At 37.1% G+C, this 17,157-nt stretch overlaps 3 protein-coding genes across 5 annotated transcripts; 2 read left to right on the top strand and 1 right to left on the bottom strand.

Moving 5' to 3' along the window:
• The first annotated feature begins 2,938 nt into the window (after positions 1–2,938).
• Positions 2,939–6,604, top strand: LOC121806608 (protein SAWADEE HOMEODOMAIN HOMOLOG 1-like). Of its 3 annotated transcripts, none has more exons than XM_042206721.1 (9): positions 2,939–3,179; positions 3,751–3,887; positions 3,974–4,019; positions 4,120–4,207; positions 4,391–4,454; positions 5,053–5,104; positions 5,224–5,367; positions 6,116–6,235; positions 6,330–6,604. In XM_042206721.1, the coding sequence occupies exons 2-9, from the start codon at positions 3,793–3,795 to the stop codon at positions 6,429–6,431; spliced, it is 711 nt and encodes a 236-aa protein (XP_042062655.1). In that variant the 5' UTR covers positions 2,939–3,179; positions 3,751–3,792; the 3' UTR covers positions 6,432–6,604. The 3 variants fall into 3 exon arrangements, with proteins under 3 accessions (XP_042062655.1, XP_042062656.1, XP_042062654.1); XM_042206722.1 differs by having other exon boundaries at positions 2,941–3,179; positions 3,802–3,887; positions 6,335–6,604; XM_042206720.1 differs by having other exon boundaries at positions 2,942–3,179; positions 3,802–3,887.
• Positions 6,605–7,396: 792 nt separating this feature from the next.
• Positions 7,397–12,832, top strand: LOC121809322 (casein kinase 1-like protein HD16). The gene is made up of 16 exons (XM_042209890.1): positions 7,397–8,080; positions 8,893–9,024; positions 9,106–9,179; positions 9,261–9,330; positions 9,423–9,478; positions 9,573–9,644; positions 10,352–10,446; positions 10,541–10,607; positions 10,687–10,816; positions 10,894–11,112; positions 11,207–11,349; positions 11,427–11,601; positions 11,765–11,855; positions 11,948–12,105; positions 12,211–12,399; positions 12,482–12,832. Exons 1-16 carry the CDS (start codon positions 7,676–7,678, stop codon positions 12,539–12,541), a joined length of 2,136 nt encoding a protein of 711 aa, XP_042065824.1. The 5' UTR covers positions 7,397–7,675; the 3' UTR covers positions 12,542–12,832.
• A 3,756-nt stretch (positions 12,833–16,588) lies between these two features.
• LOC121808677 lies at positions 16,589–16,897 on the bottom strand. Its single transcript, XM_042209273.1, has one exon. The coding sequence runs from the start codon at positions 16,895–16,897 to the stop codon at positions 16,589–16,591; it is 309 nt and encodes a 102-aa protein (XP_042065207.1).
• Between the last annotated feature and the right edge of the window lie 260 nt (positions 16,898–17,157).

Below are 17,157 nucleotides of genomic sequence, written 5' to 3'. Positions count from 1 at the left end.
ACGATCTCCACGACATCCACTGCCTAGTAAATGGTGCTGCATGCCACGATCTTGGTTCAATGTATAAATAGAACTTAGATCAGATAGAAAAGAGTTAGGTTCTGTTAAGCTCTCTAGAGATAAACCATCAAATAGCAAGTCTGTATTGTAAGCTGTAGAAAACAGATCAAGCAATACAACTCTGCCCTCTTTTCTTCCCGTGGACGTAGATTTACCTCAGTAAATCGAACCACGTAAATTCATTGTGTCGTGATCTGCATTTTCCTGCATTCACAAATATCAAAAATTCGCGGATTCATCACATCCAATGTTTATCAAGTGGGCAATAAATTGGCATTCATAATTTGATGGCCTTTGTCAATAAATCAAATTATTTCAGTTTTTAGTTTTTTCTTAAGAAATCCAATGGCAAATTGACCTTAATTCTTGATTTCTCATAACAACGGCCTCAATCTGCCACATATCTCGAAACACGTTTCTCTTTCAAAATAAGTCATCTATTGAAAGATCAACCTAACTAAGTTATTAATTCATTAGTCGCTATTTGAGGCTTGAGAGAGCTATCTAATTAATTACTAATTAATTACTAATTAATACGTCGTCAACTTTATCATGCAATAATGCCATAAGAAGATAAAACATTGTAGTATACGCATGTGATAGCAAATGTTGCGACTTCAATCTCGTCATTTATAGTAATAATTATTTTTCGATAAATATGCAAAACATAAAAATAAAAACAAAAAAACATAAGACATGCTTATGGCAATATGAATTGTGATAGTCTCAGATTGGTAGAAAAATATAGATATAGTATACAGAGTCACGCCAAGATTTAACGAGATGGCTTTTTAGAAAAAGTATTTACTACATGGCAGAGATAAATACAAATAGAATATGGTTTTTTATTTACATTTAAATTAGTCAGATTATGATAACCTTTTTCATTCAACGGTGATGAATTATTATTCGCCCCTCAAACTTGAATACAAGTTATAACAATAGTAGGAAAGAGAAAGAATCACAGTTTGAATGAATATATGATAGTAGTACGAATAATAATTACAAGGAAAAAAGTCAATTTTTGATTAAATAAAAGGTGTGACAAATTTTGTACTAGGAAAGTTGAGGCAATAACTTTTTTGTAGAGAGATCTTGGACTCAAAATATATCTCATTCACATTTGTTCTTGTATATGGATCAACAAAATTATAGGACAAGTGTAAAATAAAAGCCCAAAAGCTTTGAAGACTTGGGCTTAGCCGCTTGCCATTAGCATCGTCATTTTATTTTAATTTAGAATAAATAGGAGTACTTCATATATTTTTTAGATTTCATAAATTTGTGTATATATTGGATTTGTTCATTTTAATTATATTTGCTTCCATTTTTTAAAAAATGAAGTGCTTATATTACTTTCACTTGCATATTCTTGTTTTTTTTAATAAACTCGGGTAATTGCAATGCCTCGAAAGTGATGAATGGGGATTAATTTCAGAGGGATTACTATTAATTACTCCATCCGGATTTTTTGTTCACTTTAGTGATTCGAATTTCTTTTTAGAATGTCTAGTATGTCGAGTCATTTTTTGTTTTGCAAAGTAACAATTTTAATTTCTATCATTTTATTATGTTCTACTTTATTATCTTTTATGTTTTATTTTTTTCTTTATTTAGGGCATCCGCGGTGGTGCGGATGTCCCGGCGGAATTCCCCGTTGAATTCTCACTGCCACGTTATAAGGACTTCCCACTGCTCTGCACGTCATAAGAACTTCTCACTGCTCTTCCACGTCATACGGAATTCCCTTTGCACAGTGGCGGAATTCCCACATAAAAAAAAATCACAAATCCACAAATTAACCAATTTGCGGAAGTAAAGAATTTACGGAATTAAAATTTCGACGCGTATACGGAGAAAACGAACACACGTTATTTTAAAAAAAACATACTTCATTAAAAAAAATACATAATTAATTTTTTAAAAAAATTAATGCAATGGCCGGAATTCCATGCAGAATTCCGTGACAGTCCACGCAATGGCGGACGTCAGGACGGAATTCCGCGGAAGGCCGCGGACCTGCGACGTCCTCTTCTAAATTCCGTATCCGCACGTGTGTGGCCTAATGGCGGACGTCCGCCACATCCGTGGGAATTCCGCGTCGAAGTCCGCCATTGCAGATGCTCTTAACTAAGTAAACCTACATTTTGGGCTAGCCTTCAAAATTTCGAGACTTAATTTCTCTGTAGATGAATCAAAATGATGCGTGAGTTAGTGGAATCATTCTACCTTCTTCTAAAAAAATAGTTTTAATTATGGATTACATGAATTTTAATGTGAAATCCGCAGAGTAAGAAGGTACTCACTCCGTCCGCCATTAGGAGCCTATTTCTTGGCCGCACATGTTTTAAGAAATATTAAAAAAATAGATGGAAAAAAGTTAGTAAAATATGTGTCATACTTGTATATATTAGTTTTAAATAAAATGTGAGTAAAATGAACTAGTGGATTGTGAGACCCTATTATTATTTATAGTAAAAATGAATCGAGATTTCTATTTGCGGACAAAGGAGTAATAAAAAGAAAAAGTGATTGATGTATTATTATGGACTAAGACTCATCTTAGTAAATAGAAAAAACATAGTAATATAAATAGATAAAGATTAATTTAGATAAGAATCTAATATAATAAAATAAGATTTTTTTTCTTAAAAGTAATAGTTAAATTTCACCAATATTTTATTAGTTGCTACTTGCTAATCACATTGTCTACCAAAATCTCTATTCATTATTTATACTTAAAAACAAAAATATTTTCAATAAAATTAATTATTTATACCAAAAATATTTTGTCAGATCCACAAAAAGTCCACTATAATCGATAGATCAGAATAGGGAATTTCCTCTGTCAGAGACATACATTTATTTTATTTTATGATGATGAAGGGACAAAAAATAGGAAGAAATTAAGAAAAAAGAAGATTTGATGCACCAAAATTAACCTCTTCACTTCTCCAACTCTTTCAACCAAAGCCAAAGGGCCAAAAACAATCAGTGCAGTGCAGTGCTGCTCCCACCGTGATCAATCTCTCTCTCGAATTTGTTGGAGTCCAGTCGATCGTAGAATGAAACTTCGGCCTAGGCAGAGACAAACCTTTTCCGGCTTCACCAAAGCCGAGGTCTCTTTTCATTCATTTTTTAATGTTTATGCTCACATTTTCGTTCGAGCAAATCCGATAACCAAAAATCTGTCCAAGCATGTTGTTACTGTGTTTTGATGAACTGTGAGCTGTTTTTTTTACAAATTTCTGGTGGATTTTATTGGCGTGCCTGTTTTGGTTTGCTTCGTGTGTGTGCGCGCGCGCGAATTAGTGTGTTTCGAGGTTACTTGAAAACGAGAGTATTTGATTGTTGAGCTCTTTTGGTGTTTTTTGATTTTAGAGAAATTGATGATGAAATCCTGTTCTAATTACTTGAAACGAAATAAAAAATCACGTTGATGGTTTTATGCTACTAAAACACATACAAAGAGATACACACACTGATCATGGCGAAGGAGCCTTGATTATTGCATTGTGTGTTCCATTTTTGTATGCACTATTGAAAGAGCTGAGTCTATAACAAATTTGTTATTGAATTTGGTTCATTCACGGATATTTAATCCTCGAATTGCTTTGTGTACCTGCTTTGGAAGCCGTTGTTGTCAAGTATAAATCTTGTTCGAAGAAATTTTATGAACTGTATTTGCAGAAAACTTGGACAGCTATATGAGAAACTTATCTTTTGCCGTCAATGGAGCAGGTTCAGAAAATGGAGCATTTATTTCATGACTCAAGCAAACAGTCCCTGGATATGGATTACTTTAAGAAATTGGCAAAGCTTTTCAAGTGAGTCTTGAAGTGTAGAGTCACTACTGATTGTTTGCTTTAAGTTTCACTTCATCAGTGTACTAACTTTGTGGTTTTGGTTGCAGTCGTTCAAGTAATCGAGCAGGGAAACCTATTCTGAAGTGGACTGAGGTTTTATCTCTTGCTTTTTCTCAGAACTGCTACTGTTGTTTACTTGGATGCTCGATCTTGGCTGAATCTTGTGAATCTCCTTAATGCTTTATTACTTCAGATCCAGAATTGGTTTCAGATGAGGCGAGAAAACCACCTTTATGAAGAGACTTCATTGAATGGAGCCAAGGAAACACATGCCATCCCAGGTGCTCTTAAGTAGATTAGAGCAACTGCAAACTCAAAAATATCTCAAGATTTTTTTCCTATGAATCTGCAAGCATTCAAACATGTCAAGTTGGTTGATGAATTGCATCTTGAGTTGCTCATATCTTGTTTTGGGTACGTCTTCGATTTTCTCATTAGAGTAGGTGGTCTGTGCGTGATGGCAGGTCTGAAGGGCCAAGATTTATCCAATTTGGAGTTTGAAGCGCGGTCGTCAACAGATGGGGCATGGTGAGGCCATTTGTTTCACATGTTACGAACCTCTTGAATTGTGTTGCTTTAGATTTTTCAACTTTGCATCTGCCGATAGTACATATCACGGTTGCATCTTTGGAAATTCTGTCTTCTGTTGATTTCTTGGAATATCTTATGTGTTCTAAGCAAGTAACTGAAGAATAAAATACTGTGTTCTGAATTATTGAAAAAAGATGCAGGGTATGAAACGTACATTACTTTCTGTGTATATGCGATGCTTAGAACATTTTTATCTAATTGTGAATGTGTCTTTTGCTTTTTCATTTTTCTACAGTCATTGTCATATCTTACTCTAGGGCTTACACCTGGAGTTTCATGGTGACCAAAGTTTTTGCATGGATATTTTTCTCTTATAGTAGGAAAATGGTATTTTCTTCCACTTTGTGAGAGTGGGAACCAGTGACCAAAACTAATCTTGATATGGTAGAAAACTGCTATGATATAACATAAAAACTGATTATTTATTTGATCCTTTGTGGAGTTAACTCTCAGACAGAAAGAATTGTGTTTCTTTTTAAATATTTCAATCTTATGTTTACTCCAGTTTTAGCATACCAATTTTGCTGTTTTACAGGTATGATGTTGATACGTTTCTCTCCCACAGATTTCATGATTCTGGGGAAATTGTGAGTTGATGTATTCTTTCCATAGCTTTCATTATCCGTACCACAGTTACAAAAATATTGATCTTTTTAGCTCTCAAAGGAGAGAAAGTTTGTTGGGTTAAGCATTTAGCTCTCTGCAGGAGGTCCAGGTACGATATATTGGGTTTGGACCAGAGCACGACGAATGGGTGAATGTGAAAAAAGATGTAAGGCAACGTTCAGTTGCTTTGGACCTTTCAGATTGCCACAAAGTGAAGGTTGGGGATCAAGTATTGTGCTTTCAGGTACTATTGTGCCGTTACTGGTATCTTTATGGAGTATTTTCTTTCAAGAAGCAGTGACATAAACCAAGCGTTGTAACCGGAACCAATGAACCATGATAAAAGACTTAGTGGAAAGGGTAAATATCACTTTATATCCTGAATTTTGTGCCTTTTCATCACACACTTCCAATGATGGTAGATTAGTACCCAATAAATGACTTAATTTTCAAATGTAGGACAGGTCTACATTTTCGGTACTAAAAGGTCGTGTTGGCAACAGGAACAATTTCTACATGGATTTCCAGTTTCCAAATATATGACTTTTTGTTGAAGAATGTCGTCCAGTCTATATTTGAGAATAAAGTCAATTTATTAGTTACTTATTTGTCATATCGAAACTACATATCTTGAAAAAATATTGGACTAAAAAGTGAGAGGTTACACGAAAATGGAGCTAGCTAGTTAACACTATCTTGGTGCTAAACGAGAAGTGTAGACTCCTTGGTTGATATAGCTATGGGATTTAAACTGAAGATTCTCAGATAAAAAAGAAGAGAATGTGTGCTGCTTTCTAGGCACTGTAAATGATGGCTTTGATCGATGCCAAAGCTAGCTATTTACGCAGCTCAGTCGAAGGCACTATAAGTAATTGAAGCTCTTATTGTGTACATATGTGATGACACACTGCGTGCCCAATTTCTAGGTCCCAACTGCTACATACTTTCCCTGAAGATATTAGATAGCATTTCTAATGCACCTTCTTAAACAGGAGAGGAAAGATCAAGCAAGATACTACGATGCTCATGTCGTTGACATTCAAAGAAGGCTGCACGACATAAGAGGTTGCAGATGTCTTTTCTTGATCAGATACGACCACGACAGTACACAGGTTAAAACCACATCTCACCTCTTCCCCCCGCAAAATAACAACAATGGTGTCGAATCTAAGCTGTATTGTTGGGTTTATTCTTGTGTTGTGATAGGATAGTGTGCGCTTGAGGAGGCTGTGTTGTCGGCCTAATGTGCCAGTGCTTTTGGAGCACGAGCAAAATATGGTCTTGATCCACGGCCTACTGAGGAGCTGAACACCTTCGCCTTCGCCTTCGCCTTGTAGGTTTACATTTCCTTTTGATAACCGGTAATATTTTGAACAGCTAAAGAACTCGCCTCGTTTGAAGCTTAATGCTAGTGAATGTTCAAATGAAGATGGTATTATTATATATGTTTATGGCGAAACATCTTGCACAACACTTTCCCATGTATATTGGCAATATATCTAGAGTATTCGTGAAGCAAAAGTTTATTTTCTTAGTATAGATTTTTGGTTAGATTAAATTTTATATTTCGTTATTAGGTTAAAAGTATCGAATAACTATGCCATCCAAAGGATACTCTCATAAAAAATTACTTCCAACTTCCAACTTAATGTTACATTTTATTTGCACTTAAACGGTTGGAGCTCAACCGACTAACCGAGTCACAATTAGTAGAAGATAGATAAATGGTAGAAGATGAATTTCAATTATGCTAAGATTAGGGAGGAATGTGCTGGCTGGGTTATAACTTAAAATGAAAGCAAATTCCTCCTAATCGTAAAAATTTAATCGGCTAATTCATTAGTATACCCGATATTTTGCTAACTACCCAACCCAACCTAGACTCCGATACCGATTTGAACGGATAGTGGGTGTACTCGATACTTTGGGAATTATGGGATGCTTCCCATCTGTTGGACTTGGACATCTTACCCGTCTCCGTGCTACAAATTTTGAATAACAAGATTTAAAGTCAAAATAACAAATAAAACCACAATTTCAACTCCAATGTTACGAAGATTTTAGAATCATATCTTTGACCAAAGTATCATAATATTTTCAATAATTGAAATTTCGATTTGATAAGAACCTATGATGAACTTTGTCAAATTTATGTTACTATTTGGTTTTAATTGAGGAATGACAGAATGAGGAAGCAAGAAAGTTAGTGGCAAAAAATTGACCTAACATAGTACTACTATAAGTATAAAGTCGCCACTAAAAAATTTATTACTACCAAGTTGGAAGTTGTGATTCATAAGAAAAAAATATCTTGGCCAACACAAAAGAAATTGTAGCATCATTTCCCCCCAATTTCTCAAACTCATAGCCCTAAATTTCCTATCGCTATTCCAAAATCCCTCACTCGACCACACCTCGATCGCCGATCTTTCTGTAGGCGATCCTCCGTTATCCTATCTCTCCGATTTCCTCTGTAACTCGCTGCTTCGATCTCTGGGTTGATGACAGCAAAGTCGCCGATTTCACGACGGAGTTGATGGACGGCCACAGGTATGCCTCAACTGCGTAGTGGACCGCGCAGAGGACGCCGGCCCGCTGTCGCTGCTCCCGGTCCCGACCGGAACAAGGGGAAAGCTCGAACTGACAAGGCAACTGGCCGTGCTTCTGGGAAGCGAACTGCAGGGAATAGAGTCGACGACGTCGCCGGTGGTGGTGGTGATAAGGACAAGGAGGTTTTGGTGGCTGATTCTGGGGGTGGTGCCGGTGGAGAGGCAAATGTTGATGCTGTTGTGAGGGAAACGGCGTCGTTGAAGGTTGGTGAGGATAATAATATCAATTTAGAGGAGGTGAGAGAGGACGTGGAAGAGAAGAACATGGACGAGTGTGATAGTGGCGGCAACGGAAGTAAGGGGTTGGCTGCCGAGGATGAGGAAAGCACTACTCCTATTCCTGAAAGGGTTCGTTGATTTTTTTTAGATAATTTTTGATGATTTTGTATCGAGTTGGTGAGGAGACTTCATGTTATTTTTCATGCTTATAATCGTTGTCTGATGGGATTGTGTTTTTTATCCGGAGTTTTTTATGGGATTGCAGTGGATTTATGGATGAAAAATTTGTTTTTTAGTTTACTTTCTTACATGATAAGACGTTTTGTGCAATTGTTTTATTATCTTGTTATTATCTTTAATGGGGGTCGATTATGGAGCTGGGGATGTTACAATTGTCTATACTGCATTGTTTGTAAAGCTCTCTACAAACGCTATTCCTTATATTTGCTTTTCGAATGTGAGCAATGTGTTGTGAAATTTAAATAGTATCTCATCCGTAGTTTATTTTTTGCTTTGACAATGGTTAAGGATTTGAAGGAATATTATAGATGAATTCTTCTCAAATATGAGAAATTTGGGTTTTCATTTATTGAGATTTTCTTTTTTTGCCTCCATCCATTTTTTCATGCTTTACATTGTTACTTTAGTAGATTGAGGAAAGCTTATAAGTTTAAATTACAGACATCGCCAAGAAAAATAGTTTATTTTCTTTGGCTTACTAGGGACTTTACCGTATTTTGACAACTGAATTTATTGATATCTAAAATTTTCTCCTATATGTAGAAGTCAGTTCCTGTGTCTTGTTCACTTTATAGGCCAGATGAATTTGGCTGAGGTTGTGTTGCTTGTTTAGTTTTGTTCACGTGAAGACTCTGACAGTGAACTGATAGAGCTTATATCAGTCATACTCAGCTTACATTTTCAGTTTAACTGCTTGACAGGTCCAGGTTGGTGGTTCTCCAGCTTATCGAATTGATAAGAAACTAGGGAAAGGTGGATTTGGACAAGTTTATGTAGGACGAAGAATCAACCCCCCAAACCCAAATGAAAGAAATGGTCCAGGAGCTGTAGAGGTGTGTACTTGTATCCTGTTATTGGCAGCTTTGGCCTCAGTTTTTGCAAAGAATACCATTCTCAGTTTTATCTCTTTTTAGGTCGCTTTGAAATTTGAGCACCGTAGCAGCAAAGGCTGTAATTATGGACCACCTTATGAGTGGCAAGTTTACGGGTGAGTTTTGTATAAGTTCCTAAATATGTGTTAAAAATTTCAAATTATTAACTCAGTGTACTGTGCCTGGTTCTTCTGTAGTGCTCTTGGCGGTAGTCATGGCATACCACGTGTGCATTACAAAGGTCGTCAAAGTGATTACTATATCATGGTACATGCCTGAAATTAAGTTTTTCTACTTGATCTCCATATATGTTCCTTTTATTCCTCCATGAGGCCTAAAGGTTTCTATGTACTTTGCAGGTGATGGACATGCTTGGTCCTAGTTTATGGGATGTCTGGAGCAACAATTCAAATACGTGAGTCAAAAACCATTAGCAGAGTAATTTTTGCTTTGTGTTTTCTGGTTTACTTTGCAATCTTTCACCTAACATTTAAATGACATTTTTGCAGAATGTCAATTGAAATGGTCGCATGTATTGCCATTGAAGCCATCTCCATTTTAGAGAAGTTGCATTCTAGAGGGTAAATATTTGATATTAATTGCATTTGTGGGATTCTTTAGTGCACAAGTTTAGATATTTGTTTTATCAGTCATGTTAAGACGAACAGTGCTACTACACATAGATGCACTTCAATCTATTACACTTGCATGTATGCTGTGTTGTGGGCATTTGAGCATCTCACCAACTGTAACTGAAGCACGGCTTGCTAACTTGAATCTTGATAACTTACAAGAGCTAAAGCTATAATTAAGATAAACTGTTCATGATCTATTTTGACCTCAATTTCTCAAGAACTTGTAGGGACTCAAGTAGCAAGGCTTGGCGCTCGCTAACATATAAACTCAAACACAACTATAATCAGCTTATCTTCTTTTCATCAAGCTAAATATAGCTTTTAGTTTAAACTCAAGCTTAGTTCCTTAATAGATGACCGTAGCTCAAACATTATTCTGCTTGGTGCAGTTCAACTATGCCCCTAGCATGAACCTTAGTATGAGAAGTAAATTGAATATGTACACAGTGTCTCCGCTTCAGGTATATCTGACGTGTTGAACTCAATAAAAGGGCTCTATGTTTTGCGCGATGGTTTTTTTTTTGTCTTGCCATCATTTCAAATATATTTTGATCGTAGTCTTTGGTTGTTTTTCTTTTATTTTTCATACCCTAATCAAACCCTTTTTTTCAATATATATACTAGTTCTCATTTGATTGCTTCAATACCTGCAGATATGTGCATGGGGATGTAAAGCCGGAAAACTTTTTGCTTGGTACACCTGGAACTGCTGATGAGAAAAAACTCTTTTTGGTTGATCTTGGATTGGGTAATATATGTGCTCTACTTTGTCTGTTTATTTTATAATTAATCATGGTAATACAACCGTGACCCTTACCAACATTTTTCGATTTAAAATGCAGCTGTTCGGTGGCGTGATAATTCAACTGGTCTTCATGTTGATTATGATCAACGGCCAGATGTATTTAGGTGAACTTCTTTCTATTTGCAGTTCTTCATTTCTTTTTTGTTTTTATTCTCTTGTAAGCTGAGTCTCTGGTTGATGCAGGGGAACTGTCCGGTATGCTAGTGTGCATGCTCATCTGGGAAGGACTGGTAGCCGTAGGGATGATCTGGAATCTCTTGCTTATACACTCATTTTTCTTCTACGAGGTCGGCTTCCTTGGCAAGGCTATCAGGTTGGCAGTCGTGTATATGAGTTGTGAATTTTGTTTTGAGCACTTCACTCTTGATGCTTACTCTCTTTTTTATGCAGGGCGAGAATAAAGGCTTTCTGGTGTGCAAAAAGAAGATGGGAACTTCTCCAGAAGCCCTATGTTGTTTCTGTCCTGCACCTTTCAAACAGTTTGTTGATTTTGTTGTTAACTTGAAGTTTGATGAAGAGCCTAACTATGCAAAATACATATCCCTTTTTGATGGGATTATCGGTCCAAATCCGGACATCAGGCCAATCAACACTGAAGGTGCTCGAAAGGTAATTTAAATTCTGATATCAATTTGTGTTCGTGAATTGACTGCATTTATTGAATTTTTTCTTTATTATTTAAACATATTTTTGCCTCGTGAAGCTCGTGTATCAAGTCGGTCAGAAGAGAGGAAGGCTTATGATGGACGATGATGATGATGAGCAACCAAAGAAGAAAGTCCGCATGGGAATGCCTGCTACACAGTGGATTAGTGTGTACAATGCTCGAAGACCAATGAAGCAAAGGTATCATGGTTAACTCTTTTAAATTTTTCAAGGACTTTCCAAAGGAATGGTGAGTTAACTCTCTGTTTCTCTTGCAGATATCATTACAATGTTGCAGATTTAAGATTGGATCAGCATATTGAGAAAGGAAATGAGGATGGACTTTATATCAGCAGTGTGGCCTCTTCTTCAAATCTCTGGGCCTTAATTATGGATGCAGGGACTGGTTTCCGTGATCAAGTTTATGAAGTTTCACCTCATTTCCTTCATAAGGTATCAAATTCTCTTACATGCAACACTTAGTGAGTCTTGTATGGCATCATGCAAAATTAAGCATCATATGTGTTGATTTAGTCCTACAAAGGCTTAATCTCTTGTAAAGCATACATAGGCAGCATATCTGTTATTTAATTACTTTTTGCTTTATCGACTGCAGGAGTGGATCATGGAACAATGGGAGAAGAATTACTACATAAGTGCCATAGCAGGGGCTAATAATGGGAGCTCATTAATTGTTATGTCTAAGGGTTAGTGTCCCAATTCAAGGACTTGAATTCTTATTTAGTACTTGTTTGATGTTTCAGGCAATGTTGAAATGGGTGTGCTTTCTGAGGTGCAGGTACCCCATATCTGCAGCAGTCATATAAAGTTAGTGAGTCATTTCCATTCAAGTGGATCAACAAAAAATGGAGAGAGGGATTTTATGTAACTGCCATGGCTACTGCTGGAACTAAATGGGCAATTGTTATGTCTCGTGGGGCAGGTTTTTCTGATCAGGTAATATATAATAGGTTTCACTAGTGGCTGTTGTTGATATATACTGTTCCAAAGTACAGGATTAGAGGATTTGCACCATTTGTTTCAATTTATGTTTCTTTTCAGGTTGTCGAGTTGGATTTTCTATATCCGAGTGAGGGTATTCATAGGAGGTGGGATTCTGGCTACCGCATCACATCAACTGCAGCAACATGGGATCAAACTGCCCTTGTTCTTAGCAATCCACGACGAAAACCTTCAGATGAAACACAGGAGACACTTCGGACTTCTGCTTTCCCAAGTGTACATGTCAAGGTAAATTTTGTTTGAATCACCTTTAATTTTTTTACACTGTATTCTATACTTGAGTCTTACAGTTGCTGATTGTCACTTTCAGGAGAAATGGGCAAAAAATCTTTACATAGCATCAGTGTGCTATGGGAGAACTGTATCTTGAGAATTCATAATTTTGTTGGAGATTCTGTACGAGGTCACTAGAAGATGCAGTCCTCTCTTAGAGAGCTCTATTTTTTTTTTCTGGCGATTGGAGAAAGAGGACATCTTTGATCTGTGGTCAAACTGACTCATATTGCTATAACGACCTAATTTTATGCTGCTTACTATTGCCATTGACATATAGGAGCCCGTGTAATACCTCTGCACCTGACTGTGATCGTGTCTGTATTGGCAGTGCTTGTATATGTAAAATCAGGTTTTGCTATTAAATGTATTTGTTCACTTCTCATAATTATTATTTTCACTGTAGCATGTTGATTTGGATTCATAAAGTAGAATAGCTGAAAAGAAAAACAGCTTTTTAAATTTATGTTGAACTAATGATTGAATTTTGATGTTACTTGTTGTGTATAGTTCAAAGGACTCATACACAACTCAAAACACGTGAACATTTGTTGTGGAAGGTGATATGCTATCAATTTGTATCACTTATTCTGCCAAGTTGCTGATTGCTTTAATGCTGGATTATAGAGACCTCCTACTTAGATGTCAGAAGGTTTGATATTCCACTTCTCCCTTGTTGTGTTGCTGCTATGTTGTATTGATTTTAGTTGAAGGTAGGTGGAGAGGGATCCTACCATGTTGAAACACAACTACAAATATAATGATTCAATGAACTAAAAAAAATTCAAGAGTGCGAGAGAAGATATTTTGCCTCTACAAAAAATTGCCGAAGATTCTAACTGTAAGTATATAATGTTAAACATTTAACAAGGTGACATGATCCATCAAATTAAAGTAGTACTCCCTCCGTTTTCTCATAGTTGAGGCGAAACTTTTCGGCACGGAGTTTTAGAAAGGAATATTGGGTGTGTTAGAGCATCTCCAGTGGTCGGATGTCCCACTCGGACATCCACTAGGACATCCCAAAAACACCTCCTGCCACGTCACTAGGACTTCCCATCCCACTGCCACGTCACTAGGACATCCCCTTCACAATCCGCCCTTCCCATCAGATTCAGGTTTTAACCCAAAAATTACTACTTCGCTGCAAATTCAGGTTTTTTATAATAAGATAATATAACACTCAAGTTCAATTAATTAACCCAAAAATTACTACTTCGCTGCAAGACTATAGGGTCGTGTGTAGTAAATTAAGGTGTCGATCCACAGGGAAGGAAACGATTATTTAATTCCAAAACACAGAAAAGACATAATAAAAGATATTTTGGTTTGATGATTTTGATTAAAGACCATGCAAAAACAATTACAAGGAATTAAACAAGCAAGACGAATTAAGAGAAGAACATGTTACTCCAAACACTCATGGATAATACAATGATTTATTCTCATATCCAACTTTATCTTATGAATTACGGGACTTTACTAACAATTCACGATGCTAGCACTAAACATGCTAGACATACAAAAGTTCAAGAATAGTTGAACACATATTCAATAAACCAATCTTCATTAATCTAAGAATCCTACGGATGCGCGAGAATCCAAGATCAACTACTATAAGCTCATGAAATCCATTACCAAATTATCGTCTAAACAACTCTAATTGATAATTCATCACCACAAGGATCTATCCTATTCAAAGTTAAAGAGACATTTGATTAGAATTATGGAACTACTACTAATGATGCACCAAAAGTAATAGATTCAAACAAGGAAAATGTGATGAAGACGATCATAAGATAAAGAAGAACATAGTATAAATCAAACAATTAATTCATCCATCTACATGTTTGGAGCAACAATGGAGTTCTTAGCCTAGCATTTCCACACTAGAGAAAATAATAAATGGAGAGACAACAATTAAAACCATGGAATACAAATCCAAGAAATGTTTGACTTGGTTCTTCCTTCTTCAAACTCGTGCTTCTCCAATTCTCAATTCCTTTCTGACGTGCTCTCCCTCTAGCCTCGCTTCTTCTCCCCCCTGCACCATCCGTTTCCTTTTTCTTTTTATTTTCCCCCAACAAAACTGCCGAGAAAACTGCTGAAATGCAGTTGAACCACCAAACGCCCGACCGGGCGAAATTAGAAGGGATAATCGCCCGACCGGGCGAAAGGCTTCTGGATGGCTCGCGGGAAACGCCCGACCGGGCGTTTTGTGTCTTGAAGAATCGCCCGACCGGGCGAACTTTCTGGACTCTCCTCATGTTTTTACGCGTTTCGCCCGACCGGGCGTTTTTGAAGCTCATAATCGCCCGACCGGGCGAAGTTTCTGATCTCTGCATGCTTTGCCAATTTCACCCGGCGAACTTCCAGCTTCCAACCCTCCTAAACTTCAATACAAATACAACTTGATGAGTTATAATTAACATAAAAGTGTGTAGTTTAGGGGGAAAAGTATGAGAAATATGCTTCGCATCAAATACCCCCAAACTTGAGCTCTTGCTCGCCCCGAGCAAGGTACATTTTAAGCACGAAAACTCACCCAAACTTCACCCGCAAAGAGATTTTCATCAAAAAGAATCATGTAAGGATGTGAGTGACAAAATCTAAACCCCCAACATTTCCAATCGAAATTTCCCACTCTCAAGAACAATCACTCATCCCCCTAGAACTTCAAGTCAAGGTGCACTTCAAAGTAGGTCCAAACATACGATCAAACAACTCAAACCGTCATCATCGACTCATCAAGCACTACTAATCACATAGACACACGGATTTCAAACCGAACTTCTTTAACTCTACCAAGTTATTTACACAACATCCACAAGCATCAACGATAAGGTCCAAGGTCTTGTTTCAAGGTTGTAATGGGGCTAGGGACGAGGTAGGATCAATATGGATAGTGAGCTCAAAGGCTACACATTTGAGTGCCAAAATCTTCCCTCCTACAACTTCCTTCCAAAGACTTACCAACGAAAAATTACAACCAAACCCACACTCCCCCAAACTTGAGATCTATTCCAAACGAGATTACACAAACAAACATAGAAGCTCTATCTTTATTTCATCAAATTTATTCTCTCTTTTTTTTTTTTTTGGTTTTTGTAAAGACCTCGACTTTTGTGAATTTGGAGGTCGTCTTTTTCCTTTTTTTTTTTCTTCTTTCTTAGAACTTCATTCTTTTCACCTTCTATCAAGTCTAGAAATGTCTATTCTTTACAATCCACCACCTCACACTCACAACTCAAAACACAAAGCTCAACTTGTATTTAGCACCCAAATAGTAGCAAGGTCTATTGATGAGGCTAAAATTAGGCTTATTTAAGTAGCTAAGTGTTTGGCTAAGTGTTTACACAAAGAATAGGGAATTAAGCTCAAGGTGGCTTCTAGGGGATCATTTGATGGACTAGGCATGTGATCATTTGGCCATAGAGTTCATCCTAGTGCCTTATCCTCCCAAATCATTAACACAAACGAACGCAAGCACTTCACTCGATAAAGCAAATCAATCCAACATAATTTCCACAAGTCATGCGATTTTCACACTCTCCTCAACTCAAGAAATCGGATGTAATCACGACATGCTTTTTCAAAAAGATTCATGCACCCATTCCATTCATCCTAAGCTTCAAAGATCAAGTAAAATCAAGCACAAATTCCCAACCAGAAAGCCGAAGATAAAGCATGCACCCGTCAAATACATTGATTCAAAACACCTTTATCAAATAATACACCCAATAAACATGCATCAAGCATAAAAATCATTGACAACCCCCCCAAACTTGAATGCGTCATTGTCCTCAATGCATGCATAGAAGAACAATTATAAAGTAAAGGGAAAGATACTCCCCCAAACTTGGCAAGAAGTCCATAGTGCATTCGGGTGGGAGGGTGGGTGTAGAAATCCTTTGTAGGTGTGCTTCCTCCTAAGCTCCAATCCTATCTCCAAGTTGCTCCTACAAAAAGAAACAAAACCTACACAAAGAAACACTCAATTCAAAATAAATGTTAGAGGAAAGAATTGAGCAAACAAAACCTCCAACATACGAAAACAAAAATAAAAGAAAAAATAAAAACTTGGGTTGCCTCCCAATCAGCGCCTTTGTTTATAGTCGTTGGCTCGACCTTCCTCTTCCTTGCTCTACACTTTGGGATCCACTAGTGTAGCCAGTTCTCTTGCCTCCATGCCACTCTCAACTCCAACATAGGCCTTCAAGCGTTGGCCATTCACCTTCCAAATAGAATCACTCTTCTGATCTCGAATGTCCACAGCACCATAGGGGTACACCTTGTGCACCACATAAGGACCCCACCACCTTGACTTAAGCTTGCCCGGAAACAATTTGAGCCGAGAATTATATAAAAGGACCAGTTGTCCTTCATGGAAATGACGAGGCTTAATGGCTGCAGCATCAACGCTCTCATAAGCATGAAGCCTAAACTCGTCCATTTCATTCATGTCAAACATTCTCTTCTCGGCATGAAGAACATGTTACTCCAAACACTCATGGATAATACAATGATTTATTCTCATATCCAACTTTATCTTATGAATTACGAGACTTTACTAACAATTCACGATGCTAGCACTAAACATGCTAGACATACAAAAGTTCAAGAATAGTTGAACACATATTCAATAAACCAATCTTCATTAATCTAAGAATCCTACGGATGCGCGAGAATCCAAGATCAACTACTATAAGCTCA

This window comes from Salvia splendens, chromosome 6 (assembly GCF_004379255.2).
Source record: "Salvia splendens isolate huo1 chromosome 6, SspV2, whole genome shotgun sequence".
NCBI lineage: Eukaryota > Viridiplantae > Streptophyta > Magnoliopsida > Lamiales > Lamiaceae > Salvia > Salvia splendens.
Note: the sequence above shows the minus strand (reverse complement) of the source record. Positions and strands in the feature narration are given on the sequence as shown.

What these genes read in the sequence shown, in the direction of transcription:
- LOC121809322 (XM_042209890.1), top strand. Translation starts at nt 7,676, where the DNA reads ATGCCTCAACTGCGTAGTGGACCGCGCAGAGGACGCCGGCCCGCTGTC. An exon ending in TTCCTTGGCAAGGCTATCAG is followed by an intron (nt 10,817 to 10,893) that starts GTTGGCAGTCGT and finishes TTTTTTATGCAG; the next exon opens with GGCGAGAATAAAGGCTTTCT. An exon ending in GGGCAGGTTTTTCTGATCAG is followed by an intron (nt 12,106 to 12,210) that starts GTAATATATAAT and finishes GTTTCTTTTCAG; the next exon opens with GTTGTCGAGTTGGATTTTCT.
- LOC121808677 (XM_042209273.1), bottom strand. Translation starts at nt 16,897, where the DNA reads ATGGACGAGTTTAGGCTTCATGCTTATGAGAGCGTTGATGCTGCAGCC.
- LOC121806608 (XM_042206720.1), top strand. Translation starts at nt 3,126, where the DNA reads ATGAAACTTCGGCCTAGGCAGAGACAAACCTTTTCCGGCTTCACCAAA. An exon ending in CCGGCTTCACCAAAGCCGAG is followed by an intron (nt 3,180 to 3,801) that starts GTCTCTTTTCAT and finishes TCAATGGAGCAG; the next exon opens with GTTCAGAAAATGGAGCATTT. An exon ending in GGAAACACATGCCATCCCAG is followed by an intron (nt 4,208 to 4,390) that starts GTGCTCTTAAGT and finishes GCGTGATGGCAG; the next exon opens with GTCTGAAGGGCCAAGATTTA.